The 17,290-nt window shown below is 43.0% G+C and overlaps 2 protein-coding genes and 1 long non-coding RNA gene across 4 annotated transcripts in view; 1 reads left to right on the top strand and 2 right to left on the bottom strand.

Moving 5' to 3' along the window:
- Positions 1-530, top strand: part of LOC113457167 — a 14,117-nt gene extending 13,587 nt beyond the window's left edge. Inside the window, exon 3 of the long non-coding RNA XR_003377793.1 lies at positions 218-530. This is a non-coding gene — a long non-coding RNA (uncharacterized LOC113457167). The remainder of the gene's footprint in view (positions 1-217) is intronic.
- A 2,486-nt stretch (positions 531-3,016) lies between these two features.
- Tmem267 (transmembrane protein 267) lies at positions 3,017-11,637 on the bottom strand. Of its 2 annotated transcripts, none has more exons than XM_026783809.1 (3): positions 11,519-11,637; positions 6,723-7,106; positions 3,017-4,472 (listed from the first exon to the last, which is right to left on the bottom strand). In XM_026783809.1, exons 2-3 carry the CDS (start codon positions 7,035-7,037, stop codon positions 4,137-4,139), a joined length of 651 nt encoding a protein of 216 aa, XP_026639610.1. In that variant the 5' UTR covers positions 7,038-7,106; positions 11,519-11,637; the 3' UTR covers positions 3,017-4,136. The 2 variants fall into 2 exon arrangements, with proteins under 2 accessions (XP_026639610.1, XP_005356894.2); XM_005356837.2 differs by lacking the exon at positions 11,519-11,637 and adding an exon at positions 11,209-11,247.
- A 3,095-nt stretch (positions 11,638-14,732) lies between these two features.
- C19H5orf34 (chromosome 19 C5orf34 homolog) overlaps positions 14,733-17,290 on the bottom strand; it is a 20,428-nt gene continuing 17,870 nt past the window's right edge. Inside the window, exons 12-13 of the mRNA XM_005356836.3 lie at positions 16,067-16,107; positions 14,733-15,128 (exon numbers count right to left, since the gene is read on the bottom strand). Coding sequence (XP_005356893.1) covers positions 14,935-15,128; positions 16,067-16,107 — 235 coding nt within the window. The 3' untranslated portion in view covers positions 14,733-14,934. The remainder of the gene's footprint in view (positions 15,129-16,066; positions 16,108-17,290) is intronic.

The following is a 17,290-nucleotide window of genomic DNA, read 5'->3' as shown; positions in this document are numbered from 1 at the left end:
AGAGAGAGAGAGAGAGAGAGAGAGAGAGAGAGAGAGAGAGAGAGAGAGGAAGGAAAGGAAGGCCAGCCAGGGGATAATTATGACAAGGCCTTGGATTATCTGAAGTGTAGTTTACCTGTGTAAGTTGATTATTAGGAGAAATATCCTTTTAAAGAACGCTGTCATAGTTCACTCACTAGCAGGGGGTCTTTGTTCCTCTTTTCTGTCCTGGTTTCAGAAACAAGTGTCATTTGGAGTTCTGCTGCCTAAATTCTGTGCTGGGGCCTCAAATAAATACACGTGTAGTCTTTCCTTCTGTGTGAAGAAGCAGCCACACCTCCAACAGAATAGAATGGAAATCTCTAACTATTTCAAGTTTTATCTTGAAATCTGGCCTGGAACTATGTCGACAAGGCTGGCCTTGAACTCACCGAGATCCATCTGTGTCTGTCTACCAAGTGCTGGGATTAAAGGCACGTGCCTCCTTGCCTGGTCTTCAAGTTTTATCTTTCTGTATATGAAAATAAATGATAATAATAAAGGAATTTATCAGATTAATAAAATTGTCATGAACTTCCTGCCTTGGGATATTGCTAGTGTCTGATGAAATGGTATATTAAATAATAGAGATAGAAGTATGTGCACGCAGAGGCATTGAACCCAATGGTGAACAAGAGCTGATCAAAGCTGTCTTCCCACTGGGACACCAGGGTCTGGGTTTGGGCAGTCAGGTGGTGGGATCAGGTCAAACATTCATAGCCTGAAATTGTACTTATGGCAGGAAATGGAAATGCCTTTACTGAAAATAGAATATAGAAGCATACTTGTTTATTGTTAAGCATCATATACGTAGACATTCCTCATGGCCCACGTGACCTACTAACTCCAGAGATGGTCACCATCAACTATTTTATTTAGTAATTATTTTCTACACACACACACACATGTACACCAGGCAAGCTTTACAAAAATGACAGCATACTGCCTTACTGATTGTTTTAATTTTTAAAGACTTAAGACAGACATTTTGCATAGGCTGTATTGATCTGGCTCACTATTCAAATGTGTAGGCATTTTAGTTTGAGGCTTGCATACTAACTTAGGTTAGTGACCATCTAGTTATGCAGGTTACGTAGACTGTTATGTAGGCTCCAGCTTGTGTTTTGCCCTCTCGGGTCATCAATTGCCCCCCTTCCTCTGTGCTTATGTGTGTAGCCCTAGAACGAACTCCCTAGAACTGGAACTTCTGGGTCTCTACCCAGAAGGCTTGTACTTTTAAATCTAGTAGCACATTTCCTCTGGCAATGATGGGGAGGTCTCTGCAGCTGCCACTAATAGCGAGAATCACTAGTCTTTCAGAAAACTACTAGGAGGGATTCAAAAACTACCTTTTAATTTTGCATTTTTAACTAACTATATTGAATGTCTTGGGATTTCCTTTTAGATGATTATTTCTGTAACGTAATACAGTATTTGAGATAAGCCCTTCCCGGTGTAATTGAAAAGTAAAAAGTATCCCAGCCACACAGTATTTCTAAATTTAGTTTAAATCTACATTCATATCCACCTTTTGCCACGTCAGAATCAAATTCAGCACGTGTTTCACTGTGAAACCTGTCACATCCAGGACAGTCCTAGGTGGTCCCTTCTCTCTGCCCTCCATTCATGCACACTGACATCCAGAGAGGGCACACATACGAAACAAAGGACGCTGCTCGTCAGTGGGGTGTACACAATGGTGTTCAGTTCTGTACATTCCCTGTGAGCCCCTGCTGTGCCTTCAGGGAAGACCCTGGCACAGTTCTCAGGTGTTTGCCCTCTGCAGCTGAACCCCACAGCCAGGTCCTTAACCCAGCCACCAACGAGAGACCCTAGCACCAACCACCAAGTTGGAAGACGTTGCTGATTTTTAATTTGTGGGCAGATAATTTGTGGGCAGACTGCTTATAGTATTTCCATTTTATCAACTGATTATAGATGCAATTATATTAAATATTGGTAGGCTGACGAGTTTCCCTTTGAGGGAGAATTTACTATGCACCACGACTTATATGATTATTCACACTTAAAAGGTCATCACAGTAAAGTACCGCAAAAGTCATACCTAAAGGCTTTTACAGAACTTCATACCCAGAAGCTTGAGTATCACTTTATCATTCCAGTGTTTGCCCAGTTGCCATAAAATTTTGCAAGGTCCCAGTGAACCTTATAGCTCTGTTATAAATCAGACTTTGTATATTCAGATCTTATATGTATGAATAATATGGAATAAAGTGCCACTTCATTTATAATAGGATATAAAAGGCATCAAGCACTCAGATTATTCTTTAAACTTGTATAAAAGTAGGATCAACTATCACTGGGCTTGTCTGATTTGAAGGGAGGGCGCAGGACTGAATGACTTTAGTCATTGTTTTGTAGCTTTAGGAGACAAAGTCTATCAACTGAAATTCCCAGTATAAAAAGTATGTCCAAGCCAGGCATGGCTTTGCAAGCTCATTACTCCAGCACCCAGAGGCTGAGGTAGGATAGTTGCTATTCCAGTCTAGCCTGGGTTGGGGTACATGGAGAGATCGTGTTCGTGTGTGTGTGTGTGTGTGTGTGTGTGTGTGTGTGTGTGTGTTAGTATATCCTCTCACAGATGCACATGGGCCTGGATGAAAACACCCTGGCCCCGGAGAACACCAACCATTAAGAGTTGGGCATGTCTGTGCTGCCTTCTCTCTTCTAGTCATTCTGTGGGTCAGAGTTCTCACTAGGTCCTGTCTGAAAACTGATCTGGAGCCAGTTGCCAAGACGAGGCATTTCCCTGAAGCTTTCCGAGCTCAAGAGAAGCCTGGGAGGAGGGACCAGTGAGGAGAGAAGATGTGAAGAGGATGGAGGAGATGCAGGCCAACAAGAGGCAACTCAGCCCTCAAACACAATGGTGCGCTGACATCCATTGTCAGTAGGGCCAAGAATAGAGTGGCGGTACGGAGGGGTGGCTGCAGGTTGTTGAACCCGGAAGAGCAAAAGAAAAAGCAAGATTTCCAAAAACTATTTTATTTTGAAAAATCCTTTTGTTCTCAGTAAGGAGAAGATTTAAAAAAAAATCATTTGAATAACATTTTAGACTAGTTTGTCACAATCACACAACTATTGCAATTTTAGTGGCCGTCACGAATCTGCATCTCAGATGACACCATTGCTCAGTACTGTTTTTATATAAGTTCAGTGGTGATCCAGGTATTGCTTTGTCAAAGCTCGTTGTTAATAAATATTTTCTAAATATTTAGTTATGTTTTTCAAATTAGTGAAAATGCTAACATGAGATTCCTGGGCAAAGATACTAACCCCCCCCCCCAATAATTTCAGTGAATGTAATTATAGGCAATGTGATAACAATTACTTCCTAAATTGATTTCTGAAATCGTAACTTAGATTTAATTTTATTATTTTAGTTAGATATTTGCTAATAATTACTGTCCACAAATATTTAAGATTATTACTTCAGTCAGGGTCAACATATGTGAAATGATTGTTAGTCCTCAATAGACATCTTATTATGACCTTATTTATTTTGTCCACTTCACTGTTTCGGTGTCCCAGGAAAATATAAATTCAAATATCATGTGAGCTTTTTATGAGTTAGCCATCCAAAATTTTGAGGTTTTTTTTTTTTATATTAGGAAATGGACTGGTTTTGAAGACAGACTTCCAGACAGCTCAGTAGGTATCAACTTGACAAAACCAGTAATGTCAGACAAAGCAGCAGCAATATAACAACAGAGCATGAAATAAGGTCAAACCCAATACTGCACTAGATGGTCACGTAAGAGGGAAGGGCAAGTACTGAGCCTGCCTCCCGAGCAAGAGGGCCCGAGAATTGTAAAAACTAAATAAAGTACCTAACTGTGTTTTAAAATTTTCACTTGAGGCCTGGCAGTGATGGCCCACGCCTTTAATCCCAACACTCAGAAAGCAGAAGCAGGTGGATTTCTGAATTTGAGGCCAGCCTGGTCTATAGAGGGAGTTCCAAGACATCCAGGGCTGTACAGAGAAACCCTGCCTCAAAAACAAAAACAAAATTTCAGTTGAACACTGGCTGTCTTTCATTATCGTCATCTGAATTATTGCCTTTCCTTAGAGGCATATGGTCATCTCAGACATCAACAATCTCAGACATCAACAAGCATCCCATGTTTTGAAGATATCGTTTGTCTGGTCCCTGTTAAATACATAAGGAATGAACACAAATGTGGTAAGGATAATGTGGTTATCACATAAAGCCAGAAGGGCAAAGGAGAAGTTTTCCCAAATGGGCATATCCACAGGCCGTGACGAATTCCATCTCGGATGTGGTGCGAAGCCCAGGAAATGAACAGCATCCACGGGAGGAAGCACCACGAGTCCCGGAGCCTGAAAAGGTGCATGGTCAGCTTCAGGCTCACAACTGCCACGGGTATCACGGTGGAACAGTGGAGGAAAGGTCTTCTCGGAAGCGTCAAAGCGGCCTGCAGCGAGAAGTAGCAGCTAGCATAATTTCCTTCTTTGCAAAATCTCACAGCTGCTCCTTACTATTTTAACACGACCAGCGTCAACTGGAAACGACAGAACAATATAACTCTGCAGAAGCACTGGACGCACGGTTTCCAGGCTGTTCTCTTCTCACTCTATGCTATTCTACACTAAAGCCAAAATTTTTTTTTTTTTTTTTTTTTTTGGTTTTTCGAGACAGGGTTTCTCTGTGGCTTTGGAACCTGTCCTGGAACTAGCTCTTGTAGACCAGGCTGGTCTCGAACTCACAGAGATCCGCCTGCCTCTGCCTCCCGAGTGCTGGGATTAAAGGCGTGCACTAAAATTTCTACACTAAAGCCAAATTTTTAACTTAAAAAAATATGAGATGATGAAAGCATGACCACCATATCCTTTGCATCAACAATAAAATGGAGGTCTTAGGAATGTGGAATTGGGACTGGAGAGATGGCTCAGAAGTTAAGAGCACTGGTTGATCTTCCAGAGGTCCTGAGTTCAATTCCCAGCAACCACATGGCAGCTTGTAACCATTTATAATGAGATCTGATGCTCTCTTCACGTGTGCAGGCAAACATGCAAACAGAACACTGTATACATAATCTTTTTCATAAAAGAAATATTGTATTAATTTTACAAGCTTCCCAGTGTTTAAAAAGCTACAAACATAATTTATATCCTAAGTATAGGATTTGTGTAATTGGGGTTTAAGTAATATTTAAAACTAAAAACACTCCTATTTATTTATATATATGTTTACTTGCTGAGACGTCTTACCAGGCCTATTTTAAAGTTGTTTTCTCCCTGAGGTTGTTAAATTTTTCATATGTGTATCTGTGTGTAGGTATATGTATAAGCATTCAGTTGACCTTGAGGTCAGAGAGGTCATTGAATTCCCTGGAGCTGGAGTTATAGGCAGTTGTGGACTGCCACACGGAGACTGGAAACTGAACCAGGTCCTTGGGAAGTGCTCCTGACCACTGAGCCATCTCTCCAGCCCTATTTTAAAGCTTCTAATTGACAAATGTTTAAGAAGGACAACGTGACAGTTCCTACAGGCATATAATGTGCGCTGGTTCTTATAGAGTAAGTGGAATAGCTAAGACTTCAACAGTTATTGGTTGTTGGGTTGAGAATACAATCCCTCTTCACCAGCTGTTCTGAAGCAGAGATGAGCTGTCAACTACAGTGCTGTAGGCATTAGTAGTTTTCCCTTCTGTCCAACCTCACTCCTGAACCTGTGGCTCATCCTCGCCTCATCCCGTCCTGTTCTATAAGTCGTGTTTCTAAAGAACTTCTTAAGAGTATACACACACACACACACACACACACACACACACACACACCCCAGCAGCAACAACAAAATATTCCTTCATTAAAGCAGGGGAAAAGGAGAATATTTTTTATTACAACTGTTTCATAAAAGCCACAGATTCTTTCAGAATTTACTACTAACACTGAAAGATTATTTCAAATTATTATTTTATTATTCCCTAGGCTAAAGCTGAGGGAATAGATCCTTTACCTTTGTGGCCTCCACATACAGGGCAAAAAGCTAAAATTTGTCTTGAATCAGCAATCATCCCTCTTTGCTGACTGAGCTTCAGAGTCAGGTGACCCTGCCACACACTTTGTACGTGTCAGGCAGGAGGAAGTGAGGCTTCATTCACCCCTCAGCAAGTATTTACTGAGCACCTCCTGGGTGGGCCAGGTAACCTCCCAGGCCAGTGGCTCACAAGGCAAAAATCCTTGCTTTGGATCTACACTTCTTTTCTGAGATGTTTGTAAATCACATGCATACACAAAGGCAGGCAAATCTTTTGATAGTTAGAAAACATAATATCTGTTAATGTCACACATAGGAGATGCACACAAACGGGAAGACATAAAGATTAAGAGGGGAAAGGAAAAAAGAACACTGACCCAGGAACACTCGGAATGAAAGCCATTCCTTTTAGCTTGCTAATGTATTCTCTGTGAGCCAGCACCGAGCTTCTCAGTACAGTTACTAGGCTAAGAGTTCTTACTTTATGTCTCTATGGAACTTTGTGACAGCAAATTAAATTAGGAACAAGTCTGTGGGCATCCTTAGGGAAGTAGTAGATACTCAAAAAAGTTGAATGAGTTAGCTTTCCTATTTTAAAGTAAGACATTTTCTCTAGCCTATGATGGTCAGGAAGATCAGCGTGGCCGTACTAAAGACATTAAAGAAAACTATGTCGAGGTCTTACCTTTAAAGACAGGGATCTTGCGAGAAAAAAATGGTCGATATCAATAACAGAGGCTAAAAACCCAGCTAAAAGAACCTCTCCAAAGTCAGCCTTCTTCTTGATTCCAATGACGACTGCCCATGACCACATGCCAATCACGCCGTGTACTATGTTATCTGAGAGGGCGCGAAGCCAATCGTTTTGATGAATTACGGAAAACCGGAGAAGTCTATCAGCTACTAGGCAAAAGATGCCCAGACCGAGGCTGGAGATGAGAGACTCGGTGCTGAAACACTGTTGTAAAGCCTGAGTCTTTTCAACTTTGGACGCCATCATAAACTGTGTCAGTATACAGCAACAGCCATCAGGGACCAACAGTCTACTCTTGTCTTCATCCCTGGTATCCTGAAGCAGAAACCAAAGACAAACATTAAAAAGATTATAATCTGCCACACAATATCCAAGCAAGTAACATCACCCGTAATTATAAAACCAAATTGGAAAAATTAGCATCCCTTACGTGGTATACGATGGGCTGTATGGTCAAACACTATAAGTCTGTTTTGCAGGAAAAAAACCAACAGTTTATGTGGTAGCAAGGAGAACTTCAGAAAGCCCATTGTATGTTACTGATTCCTGCTAGGCATTTAAATAGTTCTGTCGGAATGTGTACGGTATGACAGCAGGCATTCATCGTATCTGTAAACCCATCAACTGCTTCTATATTTTTGAAGAAAAAAAAAAGGTCTGCTTTCAGGACTGGAGAGCTGGCTCAGTGTAACATCACTTGCTGCTCTTTCAGAGGACCTGGTATACCCACAATGGGCTACTCATAACTGCCTGTAATTCTTGCACTAGGGGACCCGATACTGTCTTCTGGCTTCTATGGATACCTGCATGCACAGAGCACATATGCATACACTTGGCACATACATATACAGATAAAATAAATACCTACATCTTTTTTTTTTTTAAAACAAAACAAAACAAAAAAACCCTGCCTGTCCCCATGGTACCTAAACTCCAGAGCTGTAGAATTAGAGTTCCCTTCTCTGCCTCTAAAGTAGTGGTAAGGGTTGCCCAAGCGAAGCCCACCAGCTTCCTTTTCCTATGCAAAACTGATGTGGAATGGTACTCTTGAAGGCTACAGGCTCCAAGACACAAAACGCTGAGGACAAGAAAGTCCTAGAGAAGCCCTTCATCCCAGCATTCTGCAGGCAGGGACAGAAGGGTCCCTGTGAGTTCTGGACCAGTCTGGTCTACACGGAGAGACCTTGTCTCTTTTTTAAAATTTATTTATTTTTATTTTATGTGTTTTGTCATGGGTGTTGGGTCCCCTGGAGCTGGAATTACAGATAGTTGTGAGCTGCCATATGGGTGTTGGGAATTGAACTCGGATTTCTGGAAGAGCAGTCAGTGCTCTTAACCGCTGAGTCAAATCTCTAGCCCAACAGACCTTATCTTAAAAAAAAAATCTCAAAGAGACACATAGACAAAAAGCTGATAATGAAGACATCAAGTCCTTGGCTCCACATGGAAGAATTTCAAAGGTGCCCTAGTTTTTACAGCACACCCTTTACTTCTAGGAGCTTCTCTGACATCTCCCCAGCAAATACCCCCTTTATCTATGGCCTGAAATAACAACAACAAAACCTGGAATTTCAGCTTGTGTGAAAAGGCAAGCATAAATTTGCACTACATTCTAACCTGGCACAGAGTACTGAAATAATCTATCTGTTTGTCAAATGTTTCAACGCCACGTCACATCTGTTTTTTCCATTTTCTGTTTTACTTGTGTGGGTACTTGCCTGCGTTGTGAATGTGCACCACCTGCATGTGGTACTTGCAGAGCTCAGAAGAGGGTGTGGGATCCCTCACAGACCTGTGAGCTGCCATATGGGTGCCAGGAATTGAACCTGGGTCCCCTGCAAGAGCAGCGGCCGGGGCTCTTAACCAGCTTCTTGTATGGACAAAGAGACCACAGCTCCTCACACTGTCTTCTACTTTTCTGTATAGTTGACATTTTCACTTAGACACATTTTTAAAGAGAATCTAGGAAAATTTCAGAAAAACTCAACCTAACTGATATTGAGAAAAAGCAATCAGTGGCTGATTAGATGGGGGAATGCAGGGAGGGCTGAAAAGCTCTCGGATGATTCTTACAGTCAGCTTCTTGTGATAGTTTCATACATATGTCAAAATATGTTGGATTGTGTACTTTAAGCATTTAGATTTAATTACATATCAATTATATTCCAACAAAGATGTAAGATAAAGTTAGTACATTGGTTTTAAAATTAGCAGCTTTTTGGTGGGAAAAAAACCGAGATTATAGAGAAGAAAAAACAGATCACCTAATTCAAATCAATAGAAGCAATGTATAGAAGATGGGTGCTTCCAAAGACAAGACTAGTAAATAGGAACACTTCAAGTTTTCCCAAGGCCCTGAGAGAAAGAAAAGAACAAAAAATTGGGCACTGAAAGATAATTCCCTCAAAGAGAAAAATCCTTCCAGTTTTTTTTCTTTTCTTAATCTCTCTCCCCCTCTCTCTCCCCCTCCCTCTCTCTCTCTCATTATTTGCAATGATGAGTGTGTTAGCGCATGCCGGTAATCCCAGTGCTTGGGAGGTAGAGGCAAGTGGATCTTTGTGAGTTCAAGGCCAGCCTGATTGACATAGAAAGGTCCAGGTTAGCCATGGCTACAGAGAGAGATCCTGTCTCAATAATAAAGTTATTTGCCAAAGAACGAGAAATGGGTCTCATTCACTTTAAGAGTGTTACTATGGAGTAACACAGAGCTCCAAGGAAACAATCACAACTATAAGATTCCAAACACAGCTAAGTTATGGCACCTTGGCAACAACCCTGAATTTTAAGAGCTCTGTCTTAAAGAGACAAACACATACTGGGATTAAAAAGAAAAAGCATTTCAGCTGTGTGTTGGTGGCACATGCCTTTAATCCCAGCACTTGGGAGATCAAAGCAGGTGAACCTCTATGAGTTCGAAGCTAGCCTGGTCTACATAGTTTGAGGCTAGCCAGGGATACTCTGTCTTTGAAAAAAAAAGAAGAAAATAAACATCTGTTATATCATCTTAATATGAGAACACTTCAGACTTATGGCTCAGTGAGAAAATGTATTTGTTGCACAAGCCTGGAGACCCAGCATTAGTATCCAAGTAAAAAGTGGAAAAATGCTTTTGTTATACTACAAATTATATTTCTGGTATCACACAATATTTTATTAATGTTAATTGGTATGTATATCAAAAAGGATTGGACCCAGGACCTCAGAAAGGTCGGCAGCACTAGGTACACACCGGTTCTCAGCTGATAAACTCAGTATTCATAGAGGTGGTATTTGGGGTGACTTCTCTACCATAAGAGCCAACCATCTAATTTTTCTGTGACTTTTAGAAACCATGTTTACAATGGCCTAAGTTTGTCTAATTTCACCCTCATTACAGCAAATGTCACCAACTGTGGGGACTTCCCAGCAAGCAAAATGGTCATCTCCCTTCCCTTAGTTTCCCACATATTCGCTGGTCTTTTAAAGTATAGAATGTGAGGATTTTTTTTTGTTACCAATCATACATTTCTGTACAAATAAATAAGACATTCCCAACGTAACTGTCAGTTTCTTTTTCATTTCCTCCCTCTCCCTAACCTTGGCGGAAAAGTACAAAACCAAGAACTGGGGTTGTTAGGTCTGTAGCCCCAGCACTCAGGAGGCTGAAGCAGAAAGATCCCTTGAGTTCAGGGATTCCAAGACCAACACGGAGGACATAGTGAGACCGCGTCTCAAAAACCAAACAAAGTCATCACAACAAACAAAGAAACAAAAACATGCCCTGCCCCAAACTGCCTTTATTAGGCTTTACAAATAATGCTCTCGTCACTAAACTATAGTTGCTGTAATAGTTAACACATTTAAACTCTTAAGTGCTAAAATACCAAAAGCAGATGACAACTCTAATGCTGTTAATTAATAAAGGAAATGAACACAAATCTTGTTCACTTTACCGTGACTTATCTATCTCAGGCCCTCTGATCTCTCTCTGCACATAAAATATTTAGCTCTTGTAACGACTACAAATAGAATACACAAGTATGCGTTCCAACATGTTTCTGATCTCAGCAAATTCCTGAAGTCATCCTTTTCGGGGTCCGTGTGATCTAGTAAGTTTTAGAATGTCAAACGGGGGCAGGAAGTCTTAGTACTGGAGGCTTAGCTAACTCAGGGCGCTCAGAGCTCTTCCACAGAAGGGTGGCAGTGGGCTCTTCTGCCCGGACGCCCACGGGCTCCCTGCTCGGACTGGGAAAAGCGCGGAGCCCAGGAAAGCAACATCCACGCGATCCGGAGGGCGAGAGGGGGAGGAGGAGGTAGGTGTGCCGCTCGCGGAGACAGGGAGCCCGCCCTCCCAGCCCGCAGCCTAGACCCCGCACTGCCTCGGCTCCGTCCCGCTCTGGCCTCCCTCCCCGCCCGGCCTGGTGCAGCTCAGCCATACCCAGCTCGCTTCGCAGTCGGCGGGCGAGCCAACAGCGCTCCGCCCCTCGGCCGCACCATAGAGACGCAGGCGCGGGCCGGAGCGGCCGAGTCCTCTGGGTCCCTGCGGACGCCGGGATGCAGGCTCCTCTCGGAGCGGCTCCTGGCGCTCGCAGCTTAATCTGGTTGATGCCGTGAGTTCTACACGTCTCCCAAACCCGGGAGAGATGTGGAAAACGTCCCGTCGGTTTCTTGGCTTAGCGGGCGGTCGAATCACCCACTTCGATGCACCCAAGTGGAGGCGGGCAGCTGGTTCGGAAAAGTCACCTCACCTGGTGCTGGACGCTCAATGGACAATGGGTCTGGGTCTCAAAGGAAGTTTCTAACTTCCTTCAGTGGATGCCGCATGGCTAGCGATGCATGGAAGGTCTCAGACCTGACTCACCGCAGTGCTCCACCGCCCCCTTGGGGATTTGCTAGACACTGGTGGCCGCGGCTGAGGCTGGTCGTAGGACAGGGCAAGAACAATCATGACACTAACCTGTTGGAAACAAAAGAGCAATACTGACTGGACTCAAATCGCCCTTCTGAAATGGTGACTATATATATATACCCTTATTGCCTTGCTGAGGCAGGTGCTGTCTTAGCACAAGGAAACATCTGGCGTGAACCAGCCCAAAGATGCCAGGAGAGACAGCCTTTACCTCTTACTTCCTCAAAACAAGTATCAGGATGGAAAGCGAGACTAGCAATATTCTTGACAGTTGGGATCTTCAATATCAAGCAAACTCCTGGTCACCTCACACACCCTGAAAAATCGTCAACCTGAACTTTCATTTGTACTGCTTTAGAATTAGGGACATGGCCCTTCCGGCAGTATGGTTGGTCTGCGTGCCATACAGTCTAGGCTTCCTGGAAGCCTACTGGCTGAAGGCAGCGATTCATTCGTACAACACACACTGGATACTTTTATTGCGCCAGGTTACAGTATAGCTTCAGATTAACTGTGCAGCTTGTTCACTGGAGGGGACTGACCACAAGGAAACACACTGGACAGATACTGATAAATGCTGTTAAGGAAATAACCAGGATGATATATTTGATTTGGGAGGGGCTGACTTTAGTGGGGTTGTTGGGAGGACTGTAGACAGAAACTTTTGCTGAGACCAGAAGAGGGAAGGAGCCCAGAGAGCGGCTATAAAGGGAGGGCATTTCTCCACTCAGCTAATGGACATTATCACTCCTGATCCACCAGTCTCCTTCCCTTTTGTTCTTGTCTGCTGTTTCCTGCCTTCCAATGTTAAGAGTTCTGAGAGATAAGGAGGTAGACTCCCTGGGAGGCAGGCAGATAGGGAAAGGGGCCATGCCTGGGTAAGAAAGGTGGCAAATTGCCAAGATGGCCAGCTTCTTCCTCAATCTCCTGATGTAAGACAAAAACTTGGGAGTTTTTGTTTCCCACCAGCAGGTCCTGGGCTGATGGACTGGCCCAAATTCAAGGCTAGATGAGGCCAAGAACAGTTAGGATCAATCTACCATCCTGTCTCCAAACCGACCAAACCTAAGGAGGGGAGGGAAACTCTTCAGAGGCTTCAAAACCCCCAGCCCTCAAGAGGCTGGACTTCCAGCTTTCTCCCTGCCCCCTCGGCTTTCTTCGCGGAGGGTTCACTGCCTGTTTCCTCACCCCCAGTAAATGCTTTCCTTCAACTGCCAATGGGGCAGCGATGGCTCAGCTGCACCCTGTTGACCTTCAGATGCACCCTGTCTTTTAACAAAGAAAACAAACCTGATCCAGACCCCACAGACTGTATCAATAGGTTGCAACAGGATTGTTTAGATTTTGAAATACAGTTTGCTTTTTTAAAATATAGTTCTGGCTGGGCGGTGGTGGCGCACGCCTTTAATCCCAGCACTCGGGAGGCAGAGGCAGGCGGATCTCTGTGAGTTCCAGACCAGCCTGGTCTACAAGAGCTAGTTCTAGGACAGGCTCCAAAACCAGAGAAACCCTGTCTCGAAAAACCAAAAAAATAAAAAAATAAAAAAAATAAAATATAGTTCTGACAGAGGGGGAGTGATTCCCGGTTTTCAGCCAAGTCAGTGTGGAGTGGGCTCCTAACACCCTGGATAGGTTTTTAAAGTTATCTCTTATTTTTTTTTCTTTTTTGGGATAATGCCTCATTTCTCCCTTCCCTCCCCTCTCTCCAAGTCCGCTCATACACACCTGCTTGCTCTGTTTCACACTCAAGGGAAGGCTAGGAGGCCTCAACACTACATACAGAATCACAGGCAACTAAGGAGTGCTGAGAGTCAGAGAAATAAGTCTTCCCCGGAGAAGAGCAGAACAATTGGTTACCTCAAACCAGTCAGCCCAGAAAACACACACACAAGTAACATTATACAGACTACCTAGGCTGCGTTTATTTAGGGATATATATGCACACACATTTATGTAACAACAGTTAATGGGTTGCTGGCCTCCAGACAGCTGAATCTCCACTTCCTTACCATGGCTGTGACAGTAAGGGGGATGGGACCACCAGCTAAACTGCAAACTACTGCTCTTTCAGGTTCGGCAGGCTCGCCCTTCAGTGAGCCTTACTTTCTCACTCCATTTTGATATATACCTAGCCAATCAGAGCCTGTTCAGAGCCTAAATCAACCCTCCAGCATCTGCCTTTTGTCGGCCATTGCCCACCCTGCAGACTTGCTCCTGCTCTTCCCCAGCAGGCTTGCCCTCAGCCCTCACTTGCTCTTGGATGGCAGGCAGCCTGTGGCTGTGGAGAGTTCTATCACATCTTAGCTGTCCTCTCCTTGCAAGAAAATCTTCCTCCCACTTACTTCATTGTCTGTGCATGGCACTCTTTAGAGTGGTGACAAGAACCGGGACCAGAAAGAAGATGTGCTACATTTAGCTCTCCAGGAGAGATTGCATAGCAAATGACGGAATGGACAGTTCTGCACATTCAAAAAGAAAACTGGAAATTAACATTACAATATTAAAAATGGCAAAACATAACTTTTCTTATACAGCTGATGTGAAAAATGAAAGAGTTCATGTTGATTGCCTTGACGGGTGACTTAGTCTAGGGTTAGTAACCCGTCTGGCAGTTCAGTTATTCCAGGGTCATGGAGAGGCACTATCTGGAAGATAAATGGGCTAAGAAAGAGGAAGGAGGCCATGCTAAGTTTGTCAGAGCCTCCGTTTATTAGAGATGGGGTGCAGCTTATATAGGGTAAGGAGTTGGGGGATGGGCACAGGGGCCTGGGCTCTTGCCGCGTTGGTCACGTAGGCAGGAGGTTATCTTCGGTCAGGTCACTGTAGGCCAAGAAGTCACGAGTTGACACACCTAGTTCCCTAGATAGTTTGGAATGTGGGGTGGGTTCTGCTAACAGATAGCTCTCCATTAACAGCCAATTTGGGTGTGGGGTAGGCTCTGTCAATAGAACGATTCCTAACACAATTAGGGGTGTGGGGTTCTCTGCAGACTCCCCAGGGTGATGGTTCCTGCAATGATTTTAGGAGGAAATTGGCTCCTAACAAGTTCAAAATTTCAAAATAGTTCTTTATTTAAAAATGTATATATATAAATACATACACACTAAAATTTATATGTTAGGTAAAATACAATCAAAATTAAATCAGTTCTGCACATTCTACAGAAGTAGCATTTGCAATTCCTTGGGTTACGAGCAATTTCATACCAGTAATGTAAAACAACCTGAAGATTTGCTGTTGCAATAATTCCATTTTTCACTTTCTAGAGTTTGACAGGAGATAGTCAATATCCTGAAGGATTTCAGAAGTTCTTTTCAATGCTACCGATACACTCTCTTTATTAGTTGCTTCTAGCAGGGTCTCTGAAGATTCTGACGTATGGGCATCAGAACACTGTTCATTTTTCTTGCCAGAAGTCAAGTGGAGGATACCACTGTTTTCCAGGAGCACTGAATTTCTTAGTTAAGGAGCTTTACCCCACATTTTTCATTATACAATCTGATTTTAAGAAAACCTGATTTCGGTATGAAACTATTTCTCAGTTTAAGGACTATCTACTGAATTCATTATCGCATTGGACTTCAGAGTTTATGAAGTCCATCCCTTAGAGACGAGGAACTCAGCCGTAGTGGGGGACTGTGTGTTTAGATGGAGGGTTAGTAAGAAAGAAAAGAAAATCCAAATAACATTTCTTAACCTACATTTGCTAAGCAAACAAAAAGGGGAAAAGAACAGGATGACAGGGTTAGAAACAATGCATTCTTAATGAACAAAAATCTAGAGTAAAAGGAAATTTGCCGTCTCTTGCAGAACTAGTTTATTATTTGAGTAAGACTGCATAACTATTTTCTGCCAATAGAAACAGTCCCTTCTGGAGGAGGGAGCTCACAGAACCAAGAGGATAAAATACACACTGCCCAGGAAGTATATGAATCTCACAAGGTTCAGGAAGCTCCCCAAAGTTATAAAATTCACCAAATCCCTTGCCAAGGCTGTCTCTGCAGGAGCAGCTGTTGGGGAGAGGTGACTCTGACTAGCTGAACTGCTTGTAAGTTGTGCAGAAAAATGAAGAGAAAACAAATTTGGATGAATGACAGGGTTCATAACAGAAGTTACAGATAGATTTTTAACAGCTACCATATATATATAATTATATAAGAGGAAATGTCTCCAAAGGAGATCTTAATCTTAGTTCATCATTCCTTATCCAATTCAAACATAAAAGTATAAATGTTAACATTTCATGACAAGAAAATATTTTAGATATTGTCTGACTCAGCAAAACTCAGCCACATGCACGCATGAACTAACCGTCATAAAGTGCAGTCATCAAGAACAGACTGAAATGGAATACTTCTGTAGGATATTACATTCTCTTAAAGGATACAGTTAAATTTCTGTATTTTCTCAAGCTCAGAAGCAACAGACCTATGAAAGATAAAGGATGACACTGGAACATGAGCTCTGACACACGTGACAGAAAAGCCAGGAGGCAGCAGGTATGAGGGCTGACTCTACCACTCTAGCAGAGCCCCTGATGTGAATGTTCTACCTGTGTTCCCACCACGTCAGAACACTATACAGATACTATGATGACTACCTCTGAAACATTAACAAGGACGTTTATCTAGAAATGGTGTTTTATTCAAGTTGCTAAGAAGTTGAACCAATAAACTAATGATGGCAAGGTAGAAAAAATACTGAACTACACTTTAGAAAGCTGTTTAATGTGTGATCTTTTCTTCCTTCAACCACCCTTTTTTTGACAAGGCAGAGGATGGGGGTGAGGGGTGTCTTGGGGGTCACAGCTGTTCCTCCCTGCTTTCACCACAGCTGCTATGACCAACTGCACTTTCAGTTTTGATTTTTTGTGGTAAGGTCTCACTATGTTGTCCTTGGCTGGCCTGGAATTCATTATGTAGATCTAGTTGGCCTCAAACTCATCAAGATCTGCTGGGTTCTGGGCTCTGCCTCTAAGTGCTGGAATTAAAGGCATGAACCACCACTGCCTGGCTTCAGACTTCATTTCTTAGAATGCCAACGTAACCCTCATTCAGTTTTGATGTAAACAAAGCATTTAATAAAAAACAAAACCAGTTATAACTTAAGCAAAGGTTAGTGACCAGTTTTATAATCATATGCAACTTCCCTCCTTCCCAGCTGCTTTGAGCCACTTTCTTGCTCTGAAACAGGCTGGAGTTGAAGGATGAGGCCTCTGCACAGCTGGATCCTGAGAAGGTCAGCATACTAAAAATCACACCTACTGTTTTCATTTGATTTATTCTAACAAGTATTCACTCAGGCACAGACCTTAAATTAGGCTGTGTGCACGGACACATTATCCTGCTACATTCTGCTAAGTCGCCTTAAACTTCCTTTTAGAAAGGTTGTACATTAGGCTCAGCTATAGAGTCCTTCCCTAATACACACGATGCCCTGGATCTGGTCCCAGAAGAGTGTTATCGGAGAAGGTTCCTGGGGCCGCAGAGACGGATCAGTGGTTAAGAACACAGATAGCTCTTGCAGAAGACCTGAGTTTGGTTCTGAGAGCTGCTGTTAGTGCTCTGGGAGATTCCAGGTCTCTGGCTTCCTCAGGCTGAGCTGCGCGCGC

Source organism: Microtus ochrogaster, chromosome 19, assembly GCF_000317375.1.
Source record: "Microtus ochrogaster isolate Prairie Vole_2 chromosome 19, MicOch1.0, whole genome shotgun sequence".
Classification (NCBI taxonomy): Eukaryota; Metazoa; Chordata; class Mammalia; order Rodentia; family Cricetidae; genus Microtus; species Microtus ochrogaster.
Note: the sequence above shows the minus strand (reverse complement) of the source record. Positions and strands in the feature narration are given on the sequence as shown.

Coding starts and splice junctions, on each gene's coding strand:
- Tmem267 (XM_026783809.1), bottom strand. CDS start 7,037: ATGATGGCGTCCAAAGTTGAAAAGACTCAGGCTTTACAACAGTGTTTC. Junction 4,473..6,722: donor CAAGATCCCTGTCTTTAAAG/GTAAGACCTCGA, acceptor TTCTCGCTGCAG/GCCGCTTTGACGCTTCCGAG.